The sequence below is a fragment of the Tachypleus tridentatus genome, chromosome 13 (assembly GCF_004210375.1).
Source record: "Tachypleus tridentatus isolate NWPU-2018 chromosome 13, ASM421037v1, whole genome shotgun sequence".
Taxonomy (NCBI): domain Eukaryota; kingdom Metazoa; phylum Arthropoda; class Merostomata; order Xiphosura; family Limulidae; genus Tachypleus; species Tachypleus tridentatus.
The window spans coordinates 186466041-186486815 of NC_134837.1; the positions used below are offsets into that span (position 1 = coordinate 186466041).

Genomic DNA, 20775 nt, shown 5'->3' on the forward strand with positions numbered 1-20775 from the left:
TTCACCCTGATCCTGAACTCCGTATCGGTGAAGTTGTGCTGCCTATGGTTCCTGAGACAAAGTTCTTGGGGCTTATCTTTGACCGTAAGCTGACCTTTATACCACACACCAAGCAGCTAGAGGTCAAATGTAAAGAAGCACTAAACATCCTCCGTGCCCTCTCTTCCACCACTTGGGGAGCGGATCGACGTTCTATACTAAAGATATATCGTGCTCTTATTCGATCGGAACTCGACTATGGATCGCTGGTCTATGGCTCTGCCAGACCATTGGCCTTAAAGATGCTGGACCTTATTCATCATCAAGGACTTTGACTCTGCACTGGGTCTTTCTGCACTTCCCCAGTTCAGAGCTTACACATAGAGTCTCATGAACCTTCTTTGCACCTCCGTCGTTTCCAACTGTCTTTACTATATGCTTCAAAAGTTTGTTCCTTACCAAAGCATCCACCTGGGATTGTGTTTTTCTTCCTTGGTGAGCCACACTTTTTCACAACAGAGGGTCTGCCATTGCTCCTTTTGGTCTTTGTATCCAGGTGCAGTTAGATGAATTGGGTCTGTCCTTGGATTACATTGCTGTATCCAATGGTCAGCCCATCACACCATGGCTTCTTACAGTCCCAAACTGTGGCCTATTTTTAAGTCATCTTAGAAAAGTAGACACTCCTGATTGGAAATACTGTCTGCTATTTGCTGAACATCTTTCGAACCATACTTCCATTCCTGTTTATACAGATGGTTCGAAATCAGGTGACTGTGTGAGCTCTGCCATGGTTTGTTGTGGTTTGGTGGTTGTATGCAGAATCCCCTCTACAGCTTCTGTGTTCACTGCTGAACTGTACGTCATTTCTCTTACCCTGGATCACACAGACGCTAGGCAGTACTCAAACTGCACTATTTATACTGACTCACTTAGTTCTCTACTGGCCCTAGAATCGCTTCACGTTGGTTCACACCCTGTTCTCACCGATATTCAAAATCGATTGGCTCATTTCTCTTTAACATCTACTTCTATCCAGTTTTTCTGGATACCGAGCCACGTTGCTATTCGTGGGAACGAGCTCGCCGACACTGCAGCTAAGTCTATCCGCTCTGGCACTACCACCGCTGTGCTTGTCCCATTCATGGACTATGGTCCTGTATTCAAGGCTCGGTTCCATGCCAGCTGGTAGTCAACTTGGAGCGAGCAACGTGAAAACAAGCTTTTCCAAATAAAACCCTATATTGGACTTTGGCCGTCTTGCTTCCGTAAAGATCAGAAAGAGGAAGATGTTCTAACTAGACTACGCATTGGTCACAGTTTTTTAACTCATCGTTTTATTTTATCCGGAAATGATCCACCAAATCACGATAAGTCACATATTACTTTCTTGCCGTCGTTATTACTCTCAACGACGGCACCATATTAAACATGTTCTGTCCCAAGGTTTCTCCATAACGTTACACAGTATTATTGGTAATGGTGACACTGCCCACCTTGATCATGTTTTTAGTTTTTTAAAGGACATTAATCTTTTTATGACATTTAAGTTTTTAATTTATACATTGGATCTTTTTTAATGTGGCTCCCATTTAAAATCACAGTTCATCTAGTTCAATTTGAAATGAGAAACTGGCTGTAACATTAAATAACACGCAACCAGGACTGGAAAGGCCAACTTCAGGTGACTATCCATTTGAACTATCCGTTAGTCATCTTGGTTAGTTATTATTATAATTTTGCTACATGTCTTTTAAAACCTTTTCTTACTTTCCTTTTTGAAAATAAACATTACATCAAATACAGTGGGGCGCCGTTAAGCCGCGGTATTTGGGGGGTCAACCTGCTTAACCGCGGCTTAAAACCTTTGTGACTGAAAATCCGAAGTCGCCAATAGCTCCGCCGAGGAGTCTCATCCGGGCCATTGCGTGATCATTATATCGGATTATCGAATTGAAAATAATACTTTAATTATTGATCACTTTTTTCACGGATTTACCGCGGATTAACTTTAATGTATGGAGAGGTGTGATTCGGTAACAATGGCGGCCTCCATAAAGCTGACATAGAGAGCGGATAAGGTAGATTAACGGTCGATTTCTATTGTAATATATTTTATTTATTTCCCAAATTAAAGCAAATCCTTTTTAAATATCCCCTTGAAGTTATAAAGCCAGGATTAAATTCGTAAGCCGCGTTTTTACACGTTTGAGCCGCGATAATACTCGCTCACAAGACTTGCTACAGCGGCTTAAGCGATTTCGCGGTTTAATGGCGCTCCACTGTAACTCAGAACCAGAACTGGAAAGGCCAACTTCAAGTGACTGACGGTGGTTTTTGTACTGACCTGTTAATCTTCTTTGTGAGTTATGATTATTGCAGTTATGTTACAGAAAGTCCTTTACAACGTGAATTACTGTAGTTTTTCTCTTAACGTTGTAGACTAGATGTAAACTTTGGTTTTATGCTATTTACGTTTTTTTTTAAACTTTGTTTTGTTTTACCTTAATTTTCTTTTATGAATTTTACTAAATTTACTTTTTACTGGATGTTTGGCGCAGATAGCCTGGCTGCTTTGTGCCATAAAACACTAAATCAACCAACCAAGCACAAAGCTACACAATGGGTTATCTATGTTCTGCTTATCACAGGTATCGAAACCCACCTTTTAGCATCATAGGCCTGCATACTTATCAATAGTACCGTATATTAGGAACACAGAATTGTATTTTGTGACATTTTGCTGATCTAATGATACAGACGTGCATCTGATATTGACACACACAAAATGTTACTATTCTAAAACTAATGATTTTATACCTTAATGTTCTGTAAGTAAGTCAGTAAACTAAAATTATGTTAAAAGAAATAATAAAAATAAAACTGTTGTTAGCTATTATACAAAATATTCATTAAGACTGCTTGTGAAACTCACCACCTCAGGACTAATGGGCAACACATGAGTCAGGGTCTGACGTTTTGTTCGAGATGTAAGAAGTCTTCTCATTGGTCCTGCTGCAATTTACGAAACGAAATATTAGTTAATTATTTCATTACAATAGAACGAACAAAAATATATATTTAGATATCTAGATAGCTTAAAAAATGAAACTTTATCATCTTAGAATCTTCAGTGTTCAGTACTCCACCCCCTTTTATCTTTGTGATACATGACAGTTAATTTCCCTTCCTATCTTTAAGATATTTGATAAGGTTTATCCCTTCTTCTATCCCTAAGATATTTGATAAGCTTAATCCCTTTTTCTATCCTTAAAATATTTGACAATGTTAATCCCCCTTCTCTTCCTAAGATATTTAATAAGGTTAATCCCTTCTTCTATCCCTAAGATATTTGATAAGCTTAATCCCTTCTCCTATCCCTAAGATATTTGATAAGTTCAATCCCTCCTCTTATCCCTAAGATATTTGATAAGTTCAATCCCTCCTCTTATCCCTAAGATATTTGATAAGGTTAATCCCTCCTTCTATCCCTAAGATATTTGATAAGGTTAATCCCTCCTTCTATCCCTAAGATATTTGATAAGGCTAATCCCTCCTTCCATCCTTAAGATATTTGATAAAGTTATTTTTCCCTTATGAACCACTACTATATTTGTTGAATACCAGTCAGCCTGGTGATCTTTGGTATTGGCTCTGGTCATTACAGAGATATTCCGGCCCGGCATAGCCAAGCGTGTTAAGGCGTGCGACTCGTAATCTGAGGGTCGCGGGTTCGCATCCCCGTTGCGCCAAATATGCTCGCCCTTTCAGCTGTGGGGGCGTTATAATGTGACGGGCAATCCCACTATTCGTTGGTAAAAGAGTAGCCCAAGAGTTGGCGGTGGATGCTGAAGACTAGCTGCCTTCCCTCTAGTCTTACACTGCTAAATTAGGGACGGCTAGCACTGATAGTCCTCGAGTAGCTTTGTGCGAAATTCAAAACAAACAAACAAACATACAAAGATATTCCTCTTTACTTAGGACTAATGCTTAGTAATACATTTATGTACTTATTTATTTCGATAACTCTTGAATATGGCAGTTGTTACAGTAAAATATTATTTATAAAAACTAGAAGAAATATTTACAAGCTTTGATTTCCAATGTTTCACTACCTTATGTGATCCTAAACCGTCTTTTCAGTTTAAGGCTTTGTTAACCTTAATTTTCGATTTTTCTTTCAACTGTGCATGATTTTCAAAGTTTCTCATTACTAGTTGGTAACTGAAGAATACAGGAAAAGTGTTACAGTTCCTTACATACAAGAAACATTATACAAAATACGTTAATATGCAAAACTTAGTAAAAAACAATAAGAACCATTGGAGGTAAGACATTCCATAAATGGACACAAGTGAAAAAACTTACTAATGTATTCTATATATGTAAAAGCGGCTGGTATGAATAGAGAAAACTCTATGTAGAGGAGCGGACAACGTTTCAACCTTCTTCGGTAATCGTCAGGTTCACAAAGAAAGAAAGAGGTAACTGACCGATAGCTGACCACATGTTTGAAGGGGATTGTGTAACTGAGAGTAGGAATGTAAATGGCGTGCTTAGATGTTTGATTATATTTATAAATATAGGTATAAAGGTGTTCCTTTGTATTGGTGTATTTTGGGCTTGAGTTGTTATATAAGTAAGGCTTCTTTAATTTTGTGCTTGTTTATGTTTGTTTCTCTATTTAGTATTTGGGTTTTTCTATGGTTATGTTGTGTTTATTTGATTTGCAGTGTTCGAAAATGTGTGAAGGTGACTTTGTGTTCTTTTAATCTGGTTTCCATTTTTCAACTTGTTTCTCCAATATAGAAGTCGTGGCAGTTATCACATTGTATTTTATAAATAATGTTGGTGTGGTGTTTGTCAGTGTAGTTTTTACATAGTATAGACCTCAGTTTTGTGCCTGGTTTTGAATAAATTTGGTATTAACTGGAATGTCATATTTTGTTTCCAGTTTTGTCAAATGTTGGTTATTCTTCTGCTGATGTCGAGAATATATGGTGTGCAGCAGTATGTGATTTCGTGTTTATTTAATTCGTGAGATATATTTATTTTTGTTAGTTGATTTTGCTTTTGTCTAGGTGCGTGCGTATAATGTTTTCTACTGTTTGTAGAGGACACTTATTGATGTTGATGAAGTATTGTTTTATTTTGTCCAATTCATCGTTAATTTTATCTGGTGAGCACAGTTTTATGACTGTGTTTAGTTGGTTTCTTAATATGTCGAGTTTTTGTTTTGTTTCATGTGCTGAGTCCCAAGTGTATAGACCAGTATGGGTGATTTTTCGGTGGATTTCTATTTTAAATTGTGTATCGGTTCTTGTAATTTTGAGGTTAAGAAATGGTATTTGATTGCTTTTTTCCTGTTCACATGTGAAGTTAATGTTGGGATGTATAGCGTTAATGTGATTGAAAAAATTCAGTGTGTGTTCTGTAGATGTGAATCCCGCAATCGTGTGGTCCACATATCTGTACCAGTAGAGTGGTGGATGTAATGCTGTGTTAATTGCTTGTGTCATAAAAATATTGGCTAGAACTGGTGATACTAGATTGCTCATGCTTACACCATTTGTTTGTTGAACATGAAGTTTGTCTTCGTGATGAATTCTATGAGGGTTGCTAATTGGTTGCTGGGAATGTTTATTGATGGGTTAGGATCTCGGATATGGAGTTCTAAGGCTATCTTGCAGGCTTCAGCGGTTAGGACTTCTGTAAAAAGGGATATAACATCGAAACTGCCCATTAAGGTTTTATGATTATGTTGATTATGTTGGACTTGAAATTAAAATAGTATTTGATGAATGAGCGGGCTGATGTTACATATTTGGTGAATGCCCATGCTATGTACTTACCAAGATTGTAATTAAACGATTCATATGTGGACATTATTGGTCGTAGTAGACAATCTGGTTTATGAGGTTTAGGGATGCCGTATATTTCTTGTGTGCGTGAGTCGGTCCTGCGTGAGGAATAAAGTGTTTTTGAAATTGTGTTGGCTTTTTCATTTTTAGTAGTATTTTGTTTAGTTGCATTTCGTGTGTCTTTGTTGGATTTGTGTGTATTGGTATAAATTTGTTTGCGTCTGATAGGATGTTCTTCATTTTTTGGATGTATTCATTAGTGTTTATTATGACTATAGCGTTACCTTTATTTGCTTTTAGAATTTTAATGTTTTTGTCTTGTTTTAGGTTTTTAATGGAATTAATGTCTCTTTTTGTATGATTGTTTTTTAGCTTTCTGTTTTTTGAAAATATGTTGATGGTTTTGTGAGAAAATTCTTTGAAAAAATCGTTTAAGATGTTGTTTTTAGGTGTTTCTAGAAAATATAAATTTTTAATTTTTCCTGGGAAGTTTGGCTGTTGGATGTCAATAGAATTGTCGAAGTTGTCTTCTTTCTGTTGGTTATTTTCGGTTGTTTTCTTGTTTTTGTTTTCTGTGGAAAGTATCTCAAGTCTCCTGGCTAGGTCTTCTAAACATGTTTTAATTTCTAAGGTTGGAATGTACCTAGGTGCTATTGCAAAGTTAAATCCTTTCTTAAGTAAATGTATCTCGTCTGTGTTTAATTGTCGGTCGGATCTGTTATGAGGTTAGTCAACGGTTTGTCATGTTGATGTCTTTTCTGTTATTTACATCTTAGTTTTTCTAGTTTTTTGTTGTGGCAGATCTTTTTGTCCCTGTCATTCCTAGCGTTGATTTGTACAATGTTTCGTTGTACAAGTCCGTAAATCTCTGGTTTAATGCAGCATGCCTACACTCAATTATACAACCGCCTTAAAACATGTGGTCAGCTATCGGTCAATTACCTCTTTCTTTCTTTGCGAACCTAATGATGACCGAAGAAGGTCGAAACGTTGTTTGCTCCTCTACATAGAGTTTTTCTCTACCCACACCAGCCGTTTTTACACATATATTTTTCTCTATTCGTCATCACGGATTACTAATGTAATCTGGAACAAAAGGATCACAAACTCAGTAATGATTCATTACATCTGTAATAGCTGGTGACTACTGTAATCGTTATTTACTGAAGTACATAGATAGATAGATAGATGCTTACAATCTATTAGAGGAGACCCAGCTAAAGTATCTACAAGAGATGACGCCAGGTCCGCTAAGTTCTTTTGGGTGACGTCACGAAGAGAACCAGGTTGAATGGTCAGCTGGGTGATTGACAGAAGACTGAGAATATCAGTGGTCAGTACGCTACTGGTAGGTCCCACCTCTAGTCTGTAAGAAATTTTATAATTTGTAGGTTTAAGAGAGTAAGAATATCATTGGTCAGTACAAAACTGGTAGACCCCACCCGAAGTGTATAAAATGAAAATTGTAATCACAATGAAATCGCGTGAATTTCATTATAATTACTCTATAAAATCCACAACAATAAATACAGGCCTAATGCCATCATTTTATATAAACACACAAGAAATACAAACATATAACATTTGGCATTTTTAGATAGTTTGTCTAATATCCTTAGTTGTAATATTTAAAATACTTTTCAATATTATTAAACTCCTATGCTGACTGATTCTTGTAAAATATTATTGGGATTATGGCCGAAAACGTTGTTAACACCGAGGATAACCAACTGATGATTCAGTGTATTCTAATGATTTATAGGTGTTACTTTATTTATGTTAGTATGAACGTTTACTAAATTGTTAAATATGCAGTTTATTTAATTAGTTTATGAGTTATTTTAACTTATGATATTTTTTTATTAATTTATATGTTTTGATTGAATACCATGAAACCCAGCAAGAACTATGCACAACTGAATTCCTTCTTTTACCCCTTGGTGACTTAGCAGTAAGCTTGTAGACTTATAATGTTAAAAAATCAAAATTCTATACTCACAGTGGGCACAATGCAGAAAGCACACTATATACCTTTGTGCTAAAACACCAAATAAACTAATTCATTTGTAAAGTGGATAAACTTGGTTAAATAATATTGTGTATCATAAGTATTAATAACATACCAACATTACATCATATGTGAAATAATTCATGTTCCATACATCTTAAAAATGTCATTTTTAGTGTTTGGAAATCACAGTAAAAACCCACCCTATTAGGAAACTTCCGATCATACTGTCTATAACATCCTGAAACAAGATGTTTGACTGGTCAGCTAAGTCACTGTTTTTGTCATTGTTTAGTGTCACAGCTACCGCCCTAGCGATGGACAAAGCTCGGACTTGGTCACCTGAAAAGTGAAGTAAAACGTAAACTCTAGAAGACATTAAAGACAAAAGCTGCACAGTTTAACCACTGAAAAACTATAGTAAAAATATTTAGTCCCATGTCGTCATTATTACTACAAACAATGTTTTTAACTCTGTGGAACACTTAGTCCCAGTTTTAAAATTGGTTATTATCGGTTTCAACTTAAACAGTTGAATAACTAAATACTAACTATGTTCAGATAATGTTTAAGTGAGTTTAAGTTTAAGTGAGTATGTGATATGTATAATTGCTTTTGAATATAATTAATTTAAATTCATATCTCAATATTCTGTTAATTAAATCACCCATCATTTCTGTACTCGTGTTGCACAATACATCACCCATGAGTTCTGTACTCGTGTTGCACAATACATCACCCATGAGTTCTGTACTCGTGTTGCACAATACATCACCCATGAGTTCTGTACTCGTGTTGTACAATACATCGCCCATGAGTTCTGTATTCGTGTTGTACAATACATCGCCCATGAGTTCTGTACTCGTATTGTAGAATACATCACCCATGAGTTCTGTACTCGTGTTGTACAATACATCACCCATCACTTCTATACTCGTGTTGTACAATACATCACCCATGAGTTCTGTACTCGTGTTGTACAATACATCACCCATGAGTTCTGTACTCGTGTTGTACAATACATCACCCATGAGTTCTGTACTCGTGTTGTACAATACATCATCCATCACTCCTGTACTCGTGTTGTACAATACATCACCCATCACTTCTATACTCGTGTTGTACAACACATCATCCATCACTTCTATACTCAATATTTAACAAAGTACCACCCTTCACTTCTATGTTCATGTTTTACAATATGCCAGAATTATAGTCACTGAGTGAAGTGTTCTAACTTTTGTAATAAAACGTTTTCTTGAAAAATATTAACGTAATTTTGTGCAAACCTCAGCTGTTTTTTTTTCGACACTGCGGGTAAGAAACTATAGTGAAATTAATAAAGAATCGCCAGAATTGTTTTTTTACCTCGGTTTAGATATTGATGGACTGTCTTATTCAAATGTTCGAAGTCAAATAATGAGAAAGATGGTGAAGGCTCCGTGGAAACGGTTCTCTCGGTCGTGGTGCACGAGTTCCAAGTGTCACACACTTTAAGTCGTACTATAACATTGGTGGTCTGGTTTGGAGCTGTGGAAACATTAAGAAAACATAAGTGTGTGAGCTCAACTGTTTGTAGTGAAAACTAATTATAGACAGGAAAAACTTAAATTCAGAAGATTAAGAAAGCTCCGATACTAAATACATCAAATACTGGATATTAGGAAATAAGGAAAAGGATTTACACAAGAGAGGGTATATAACAGGGGCCTAGATCCTGGGGGTATGGGGGGTATATATCTCCCTTCATTTTAGGTATCCACAGTTTTGTGTGTTTCATGTGACATCCACAGCGTTGTATGTTTTGTGTTTAGTGAGATATTCTACGAATAACTTATACAATTTTAAACAAGTTACAAAGCTGATTTAACATAATACAAACTTGATATCATATAAGTATCCTATAAGATTCATTACGTTATATTTTTCATCAAACAATATATCGGACATGGCACAACTACATGGTACAACAACATGATACAACTACATGGTACCTTTTATTCTTTATTAGTATTTAGAAGAAGAACCTCACTGTTCTCATACAAAAATAGGACTAACATCAAAGGTAAGCCTAAAATAAAAAATTACGTATAAATCTAACACCAAAGTTTACTCACTAATATATTAAATTTTGATTACTAATGTTTGATAAATGGTATTCAATCAAGTATGTTTATTATCAACTTTTCAGATGTTCATTTCTGCATTAAGAAAAGCATTTTCTTATCTAAGGGATAACTAATGATTCTTATACAGTTTCCTAAAGAACAGGTTTATCTCTCTGTAAGAATAAAATGGCATGTCTATGAGTATATGTGTGTGTAACTGTCATAACTGCAAGAGGAAAGAACATAGATTCCCAACATTTTGCACACATACTAAGTGGACACTGAGGATGTGAATCTGGGTAGTATTACTCATCTACGTAGGTGCGTGCGCGTATGCACATCTTTTTATTAGGCAGGTAGTGAAGAACCACATAAAAAAGAATATGTGATCACTGCTCCAAAAGCAGAGAACCTAGAAATCTGTAATATTCACCCATAATAGTGGAACCTGACAGTGTGCAGTTGGGTATTATTACTTGTCCATATGCGCATCTTTTGATGAGGGAAACTAGTGAGAAACCACATTGGAAAGTAATAGTTCTCTATATTACAGAAATCAAGACATGCACTTATGTGTATGCATGCGCACGTGCGTGTCCGCGTAGGTGTGACCACTATAGCTCAAAGATGAAAGAACCGAGAAACTTGAAATTTTGCACACATACAATGTTGTATGTCTGAGGGTGTGCACATGGGTATTATTACTTAGCTTATCCATGTGCGTGCGCATCTTGTTAACGAGGCAATATAGTGAAAAACAAAATAGAAAATAAATGGTTCTTTATATAACAACTTCTAATACACATATAGCAAAGTCAGCGCGCCTGGTAACTACATTCCAACAACGGGTTTCATGTGATATTGTTTAACAGCAACCGTATATAAGTTATACTTTTATGCTAAAATAGGTTTACAATACACACACTACCAACATAATAACCCAAGCAAAGACGATTACTTTCACTAGCAACAAAAGCAAATAACCCACAAACCTAAAATTTTGCACCCACACTAAATGGACATAATACTCAGTTGCACATCTAAGGGTTTGAAACTGGGTATTATTACTTATCAACGTGGTTGCGTGTACGCATCTTTTCATGCAAAAATCCACATATAAAAGAAATTTAACTGCCATAGCTCCATGAGTAAAAAACCTAGAAACCTGAAATTTTACACGCGTATTAAGTGGATCCTGAAGGTGTGCACTTTGGTATTATTACTCATTTTACCCATGAACGTGTACGCAGGCGCATCTTTTTAATGAGGTAAGATAACGAAAACCACACGAAAAGAAGTAGTTCTTTATAAAACAACTTCTAATATATAAAAAACCAGTGAGTTTCGGTTATAATTAGTTCCAAGGTTGGCTTTTGTGCTATGTTGTTTACCAACAAAAGTATATAGGTTATACTTTTATGTTAAAAGTCAAGTACTTTTGCTAATATACAATAAATAACTTCATGTGAAAATGCTCATTGACATTTAGGGTATTAACGCTTCTTCAAAAGTTTACTTCAATACTTAATGTACATAAAATACTTAAAGAAGTAGCTACCTCCTGGAAGAACAACATTTTCTACAGTAGGTGGCGCTCCTGTAGCACTACTGATAGGAGTGTTTATGTCATTATTGTTGAGCAGATAATAAAAGGTATATGTCAGTGAATAGTCTTGTGGAGAATCACGCCATCCTGGTGTAGCATCCAGAGTAAAGTTAGTGGTTAGAGCGTTTCCATATGGTGGCTCCACCTAGAAGTCACCAGGATGAATAACGAAGATATTTAGTAAAATAAAGGATGTTTTCTTCATCATCAAATGAACGGCTACTTTTTATTTGAGTACAAAAAATATGATATTAACTAGACCTCAAATTTTTAATTCTATATCATTTTTAATATGTATCTTGGGTGACACACACACATATATATATATATATACACACACACGTTTAGTACCTCTGAACTTTCACATGTACTCTGAAGGACATAACAATATACAGGGTGAGCCAAAAGTAGGTGGACAGCATTTGGAATAGGTTTATGTATCGGTTATATTAATGCAATTGTATATAATAACTATGTTGCAACTATATTATTTGTGTTATATAATTACAATTTTATAATTACATTTGTTTTAATTTAATCTGTTTTCTTTTTTTTTTTAGATTGTTAATAGAACCCATAATGAAATATTTGATACTCCAGCTCCAAAAAGACAAACCATTTACCGTATCCGTGACAAATTCGACGCCACTGGCTCAATCCTTAATGCTGCTAAAACTGGTCGACCCAAAACAGTCTGTACAGAGAATAATAAGCAACGTGTTGCCGATGCATTTGTTCAAAGTCCAAAAAAATCCACCAGAAGAGCTTCTATGGAATTGAACATACCACAAACCTCTATTAGGCGAATTATAACGCAAATTGGGTTGAAACCCTATCGACCACAACTAATTCATGGCTTATTGGAGGATGATCCAGACAGGCGACTGCAATTTAGTGAAATTATGCTGAACAAGATTGAAGAAAACCCAGGAATTTTAGATAACATTGTGTGGAGTGATGAAGCTTCTTTTAAATTATCCGGTCATGTCAATAGGCATAATTGTGTTTACTGGTATAGTGAGAACATGCATTTAACATTAGAACAACAGCTAAATCAGCCTGGTGTCAATGTTTGGGGTGGTATTTCAAGTTCTGGTGTTTATGGACCATTTTTTTTGGACGGAACAATTACAGGAGATAAGTATCTCGAAATTCTAAGGAATCAAGTTGTTCCCCAGTTACAGCAACAACCTAATTTACATGACTTTTATTTTCAACAAGATGGGGCCCCTCCACATTATTCCAAAGGAGTTCGTGAGTATCTTGATGAAACATTTCCATTGAAATGGATTGGTCGAAGAGGTCCAATCGATTGGCCGGCACGTTCACCGGACTTGACCCCTATGGATTTTTTCTTTTGGGGATACTCAAGGAAAAAGTTTATAGTCAAAAACCAAGAAGTGTCGGTGATTTAAAAAATTACATAAGAGATGCATTTCAAGAAATTAATGCCCAGAGTGACTTGTGCAAAAATGGTTGTCGAAGCATAAGAGGTAGACTTCAAAGCTGTGTAAATCAAGAAGGAAAACAATTTGAGCATTTGCGTTAATAAATAACATTTTATTTTCATTAATATAATTGTCTTATTACATATAGTTGTACGTATACGTGATCTCTAAATAAATGTTTTTTTACTGTCCACCTACTTTTGGCTCACCCTGTATATACATATATGCCTGCTGGTATTGTATATCGGAGTTAGTTTTTACAATTCACCTCAAGTCCACCCTTGATTGGAGGACTATTTGTCTCAATGATGACGTCAGCATAACCTGATTCTCCACCGTCCATTGGTTCGGCCGTTAGCCGATACTTGTAGAGGGCACCACCCAAAAGTCCCGACCATCGTTCGTTAAGACCTGGGATCAAGAGATGAAATGGGCGATCGACCAAAAGAAAGTTATAACTTCTTGGAATTACTGATGGTGTCACTCCGTTTAGCATAGCATAAGCATACTCTACAAGAGAAAAAAATAGTTAATAATCTTTATATTTGTTTTCTAATATTCTGTAGTTTAATATCTTATCAACAAAGGTGTATCGTGTTGTAAATTTAAGAGAATTATTCACATACAGCGATATTTGTTAAGGAAACAAATCTAGTTGAAAACAACTTTGCTATATCACCTGGCATGGATTATAGCTTCTTGTTACTAGAGGGTTCTCACCATTACATTATGATAATAAATTGAAAGAATGGATTTTTCCATCACATTACTTTCTTATCGTTACGATAACATCTTGAATGGTTGTGAGGTAAGACAACACAGTGGTTACAATAGGGTACGGCTAACACAGATATCGTAGTTGTACTATGTCAGAGGTAAGAAGACACAGTGGTTGGTATGTCAGGGTCAACGCAGAAATCACAGTTTTACGATATTAGAGGTAAGAAAACACAGTGGTTATACTACGTCAGGGCTAACACAGACATCGTAGTTGTAAAATGTGAGAGGTAAGAAAACAGTGGTTACAGTATGTAAGGGTTAACACACAAATTGTAAAGAATATTAAGATAAGTGCTGCCACCTGTAGTTAGAATTAACTTTATTTTCTGTACATGTGCTCTCAATGAATAAACACGTATTAATAGCTTATGAGCCCAGAAATGCTCTAAAAGTGCTTAAACAAATGAAACTGTTTTAAAATTGTTAGTACAAGTAATCCAGGAGATACTGAGGATTACTGTAGAACAGTTTTGGATGACAATTTTTGTTGGATGGCACAAGATTTACATGGATACTTCATCACAAGTGCTGGGTGATTCGTTCCTTTGTCTGGAAGCCATTGTGAAATACCAAGATAAACTGTAAGTAAAATATTGATTGACACTCTATTTTCTCAAGTCATATAAAGGGAGAAATAGATCTAAATCAAAGAAAGGAATATTATAGTTGTGGTTGAAATAGTTTGACAATGGAAGATAAAATATCAATTGATAAGTTGGGAGAAATAATTGGGCCATGTGGAAATTTCAAATGGAACATTTATTGAGAGGAAAAGGCCTATGAGGCCATGTGACTGAAACAGAGGTATTGGCAGAGACAGCCAATGATCAAACAAGGGCAGATTTCAACAGGAAAAGGGAAATAACATTTTCAACAATTGTTCTGAATATTTAAGGTGCACAACTCTATCTTGTCACCTCATGCACAACTCCTAAAGAAGCATGGAATGTACTGCGTGCTCACTTTGATAGGAACACACTAGCCAAAAAAACTATTCCTGATAAAAAGTATTTTCGATGTGAGATGAAAGAAAGCATGATGGTCCAGGGACATTTGAAACAAATGAAGGAATTAACGGATCAGCTTGCTGCAGTTGGGGCAGAAATAGCAGAAGAAGATCAGATTGTTACCTTACTTGGTAGTCTGCTAGCCAGCTATGATACAATTGTAACCACCATGGAAACCAAAATTGATGATATCTCATTAGAATTTGTGCAACAGGTACTGATTAATGAAGAACAAAAGAAGAAAAAGGCCACATCGAATGAAACATCATCAACTGCATTAGGCACTCGCAGCAACTTCAAACCACATGGAACACAAGAAACAAAGAAAAGGGGTAACAGCTTCAAGTGTTGCAAGTGTGGCAGAGAGGGACATATGAAACACAATTGTCCAACACTGAATGAAATGGTCCACAAAGCTAAGAATGTGGATATTAATGTGGCAGAAGATTATACTGATGGAAACAATGGTGTTGCTTTTGTAACAAACCAGGATAAAGGAATAGGAACTGGGGAATGGTTGATGGATTCTGGTGCATCTCGGCATATGACACACCAGAGGAACATATTATCAAATTATCACAAGTTTAGCACACCTCAGCAAGTAAGGATTGGTGATGGAAGAACTGTTGAAGCTCTTGGAGTTAGAAACTGTAAACTAGAAATGACATTTAAAGTCAGTAATTCAAAGCATGTCACAATGCAGAGTATCCTAACAATCTATTTTCAGTAGGAGCTGCTACTGAAAAAGGAAATATTGTGCAGTTTGGAGTTAATCGCTGTTACATCCGAGGTAAATCAGGGCAACTCCATGGCATGGGTACAAGAAAGGATGATGATCAATACAAACTGGACTGTTAGACCAGTGTTATTGAGAATGCCTCAGTAGCCTCAAACAGAAGTATGAATGGCTTGGATACATGGCATCAACGACTTGGACATATCAGTGTTTCACAGTTACAGAAGCTTGTCAGGAGTGGAAATGCATGTGGAATCAAATTCCAGAAGTCTGATGAAGCCAGTTTCTATGAGGGATGCACTGAAGGTAAAATGCACAGGAAGCCATTTAAGCCAGTGGGAGAAATCAGATCAAAGAGAAGACTGCAACTGGTACCCAGCGATGTCTGTGGTCCTATGCAATCTCCATCTATTGGTGGTAGCAAGTACTTTGTTACATTTATTGATGATTACTCAAGATGCTGCAAAATGTATTTCTTGAAACAAATCATGAACAAATGATGGAACTGGAATTTGTTCAGAGCTCAGCAGATCCATGTGTATACATAAGGAAGGGTGAAAATCTAGCAATAGTTGCAGTACATGTGGATGATATAATTTTGGTTGCTGATAGTGATGATGAAATAACTATAATCACATGAAAGACCTTGGAAAGCTCCATTACATCTTTGGACTCAGTGTTGTTCAGGATGAAAAGAATGGCTGTGTATGGTTAAATCAAAGACAGTATATCCAAACTATGCTGGTGAAATTTAGAATAACTAAGATTGTTGACAGTAACTGCAAGTTTGTGTAAAACTTAAAATTAAGTGGGAGTGTTAAGAATACTAAGATAAGTGCTGTCACCTGTAGTTAGGAATAACTTTTTTCCTGTACATGTGCTCTCAATGAATAAACACGTATCAACACAAATCACAACTGTACAATGTCAGGGGTGAGACAACACAATGATTACACTATGTTAGGGCTAACACAGACATCGTAGTTGTACAATGTGAAAGGTAAGACAACACAGTGCTTACATTGTCTGTTGGATATAAAAGCTGTTTCGTTTAACAGGTATTAATTAATTCATTTAATGAGTTAATATTTAATGATTATTTAATTTTATAACAAGTGTGTTAAAAGTTAATTATTTTAAAAGCGACGGTTATAATTTCGTTACGTAACTCGGTGAGAATCGTACAAATTAAATCCCCATTTGTTACTCCTTTATTTACTTTTGGTTTTATATTTCTTTTTACCTTATTTTGTTTGAAATTCGTTTTTTATTTTCTTTCTATTTTCATCTACTTTTATCGCTCTGTCGCTTTGTGTTTGTCCTTCTTTCCATCACACGTAGCCCTTTCTCTGCTTCTTCTCGTACCCGTGTTGTCATTGTGAAGTTTAATTACAGTTTTGTTTTATTTTCATCAAAATGGTTCTACCTTTGTTCTAACGTTTTCTATTGTTTGATGAAATCTTTCCGAGATGTATTACACCTGACAACAACAAACTGAATTACTCGATTTTTGTTACGTTTCCTACAGCCACGCTCAATTAGAGGCCTAACTTCAAATACGAAACATTTCAAAATAAACCACTGCAGCCCTAGTACATTAATAAAGTTTCAGAGAACACCTCCTAGTGACATAGCGATATGTGAATTTTCCATACTTTGATAAGAACCATAAGAATAACTGATTACTTCATGGTAACCTGAATAAATTTATTCAATCAACAGCTTAACCAATCTTTTCTCAGTCACCTTTCCTACTTACACTGATCTGTCACTACACCGACTAGCGTAAGGTTATAAATTATAGGGCTTCTTTCATCAAAATTATTAGCAGCCCCCTCTAGAAAACAGCTAAATTACAACGAGGAGAATAAGGCCTACAACAATATGCAAGGTGGCCCGTAAGTCCCTACCCATCCATATATCTTATGTATCCAGTGTATCTGTGTGCTGTCCTTCATTCTCGCTGCATAATATTATGCGACGCCATGTCACAATACGCTCTTCAAGTGTAAATGGGCTTACATCGGCCATATTTCTCCGAAAAAAAACGAAACAAATTTATAATACATGCGTAATTGAATATAACATAATAACATATGGATGGGTAGGGACTTACGGGCCACCCTGTATATTTATATAGTTAAACATCACGATTTATCTAAACGCTAGTATTACATAATAACTGCTATTACAGACAGCTCGGAACGTAAAAAAATATTTGGGGTGGTCGAAAATTAATAAAAATAACATTTTCTCTAATAAAAATCGTATATTGTTTAAACAAAACACAATTAAATCATTTACGCAACTGTGAGTCATACAAACAATAAAACTGTTTATTGCCAAAGTCGGTTAGAACAATATTTAGAATTAAACAACACTGTAGATGGAAGGAAGTCTTACTAACAATAACGTACATCTCCTACGGCTCAACATTTTAAACGTTGTTCAAACTAGGTTTTTAATAAGAATCTCAACAATAATAATGTTTTACATTTTTAATAACCAGTATACACACATTTTAAACAGTTTCGTAAACATTACTAACAGTGTAATGTTCAGAATATATCAAGACATTGTACTTTAAACACGTGGGAAAATAGTAACTAAATAAAATATTATGTCGGTGGTGCGTAGTGGTCTCGTTATGTAATATTACTTCATTGAAAGTAACTAAATAAAACATTATGGTGGTGGTGCGTAGTGGTCTCGTTATGTAATATTACTTCATTAAGAGTAACTAAATAAAATATTATGGTGGTGGTGCGTAGTGGTCTCGTTATGTAATATTACTCATTGAAAGTAACTAAATAAAACATTATGGTGGTGGTGCGTAGTGGTCTCGTTATGTAATATTACTCATTAAGAGTAACCAAATAAAATATTATGGTGGTGGTGCGTAGTGGTCTCGTTATGTAATATTACTCATTGAGAGTAACTAAATAAAACATTATGGGGTGGTGCGTAGTGGTCTCGTTATGTAATATTACTCATTAAGAGTAACTAAATAAAATATTATGGTGGTGGTGCGTAGTGGTCTCGTTATGTAATATTACTTCATTAAGAGTAACTAAATAAAATATTATGGTGGTGGTGCGTAGTGGTCCTCGTTATGTAATATTACTTCATTAAGAGTAACCAAATAAAATATTATGGTGGTGGTGCGTAGTGGTCTCGTTATGTAATATTACTCATTAAGAGTAACTAAATAAAATATTATGGTGGTGGTGCGTAGTGGTCTCGTTATGTAATATTACTTCATTAAGAGTAACTAAATAAAATATTATGGTGGTGGTGCGTAGTGGTCTCGTTATGTAATATTACTTCATTAAGAGTAACTAAACAAAACATTATGGGGGTGGTGCGTAGTGGTCTCGTTATGTAATATTACTTCATTAAGAGTAACTAAATAAAATATTATGGTGGTGGTGCGTAGTGGTCTCGTTATGTAATATTACTTCATTGAGAGTAACTAAACAAAACATTATGGGGGTGGTGCGTAGTGGTCTCGTTATGTAATATTACTTCATTAAGAGTAACTAAATAAAATATTATGGTGGTGTTGCGTAGTGGTCTCGTTATGTAATATTACTTTATTAAGAGTAACTAAATAAAACCTTATGGGGGTGATGCGTAGTGGTCTCGTTAAGTAATATTACTTCATTAAGAGTAACAAAATAAAATATTATGGGGGTGGTGCGTAGTGGTCTCGTTATGTAATATTACTTCATTAAGAGTAACTAAATAAAACCTTATGGGGGTGATGCGTAGTGGTCTCGTTATGTAATATACTTCATTAAGAGTAACTAAATAAAACCTTATAGGGTGGTGCGTAGTGGTCTCGTTATGTAATATTACTTCATTAAGAGTAACTAAATAAAACATTATGGGGTGGTGCGTAGTGGTCTCGTTATGTAATATTACTTCATTAATAAATTACTTACCCTTCTCTGTAACAACTTCCCAGTGAAGCGTTACGTTGGCTCGACTGCTCACGTAACCTTCAACAATAAGTCTCTCGTCAGGGTTAATTCGGCCTGTTTTACGTTTAATGACGTAGACAACAGGCAATTCCCCCTGGCGTATGGTGACCAGAGTGTGGCTTTCAGAACTTCGAATATCTTTCGAAACTTTAAGTGTAATTAGATACCTATCCAAACGTCAAACAAACACATTTGTTAGTACACAAAAGGAACTTTGACTTTATAAGGTATCTCTAGTTTGGTATATTATTATAATATTTTGAAAGACGAACAAGATAAATTAGTATATATGTTTGCTTGCTCGTTTTAATTTAGTTGAAAGATACTCGAGGGCTATCTATATTGATCGTCCCTCATCTTCAAAGATGCGCTGGAGGAGAAACACCTACTCAACATGAGCGACCGCCAATTCTTTGGATACTCTTCATCAACGAAAAGTAGGATTGATTGCGACATAATTCACCCACGGCTGAAAAGACTATTTTTTTCGGAGACAGATATCGAATTTGCAACTATGCGATGCCCCACTAAGAAACATTTTACCACAAAGGTGATGGTAACTGCAACGACAAGTTTTGTGATTGAAGAAGAAACGTGTAATAATCCCAACTATTCAATTAGTTATTCAACTCATTGACAAAATGACCTGGTCAGAGACCACTGAAGTAGAGTCGTTTGTTGTATAGAACTGATGGCCAAAGAAAGGGTAATAAGACAATAGTACCCATCACCAAATAGCAGAACTAGCCATCACATTTATAACGACCCCACATTGAGAGGCTCAAATCTTGGACCCCCCACACCTCAGCCCGAAACGTTAACCAGAAAGGCCATGTGTGAACAATATTTTCACCGTGCTGTCTCCCAAAATTTATAGCAAACAAATCATTCACATCTGTATTGTACTGGACGACAAACTAAAAAAAACGCTACAGTCCACAGCTAGAACTAATGCACTATTTTATAACGTTTATTAGTTACATGTGATAGATGAAGACATCCTGAAAGCGACATCTGGCTGAAAATTAGGTAATCCACAGATTCATTTGGTACAAAAAGGCAGAAATGTGTAACCGTTTTTGTCAGTAGCAGGTTTCCAATACCCAAATAGAGAATGCTTGGTAACTTATTTGTCGTCTCGCCTAATTGTACTAACTTAAAATACTTTTTAAATATTTTATTTATAGTTTCAGGGTACGTTTTGGCTATTCATCGGTAAGTTTGAGGTTTTAATCTTAAAATTCGTTTCAAATTTAACA

The 20775-nt window shown here is 35.6% G+C and overlaps 1 protein-coding gene across 1 annotated transcript in view; it reads right to left on the minus strand.

Annotated features, from left to right (window-relative positions):
- The window catches only part of LOC143236406 (uncharacterized), a 31115-nt gene that overhangs the window by 7025 nt on the left and 3315 nt on the right, over positions 1–20775 (minus strand). Inside the window, exons 3-9 of the mRNA XM_076474667.1 lie at positions 19478–19683; positions 13279–13520; positions 11515–11707; positions 9217–9378; positions 8052–8190; positions 7037–7206; positions 2915–2994 (exon numbers count right to left, since the gene is read on the minus strand). Of these exons, the coding sequence (XP_076330782.1) occupies positions 2915–2994; positions 7037–7206; positions 8052–8190; positions 9217–9378; positions 11515–11707; positions 13279–13520; positions 19478–19683 (1192 nt within the window). The remainder of the gene's footprint in view (positions 1–2914; positions 2995–7036; positions 7207–8051; positions 8191–9216; positions 9379–11514; positions 11708–13278; positions 13521–19477; positions 19684–20775) is intronic.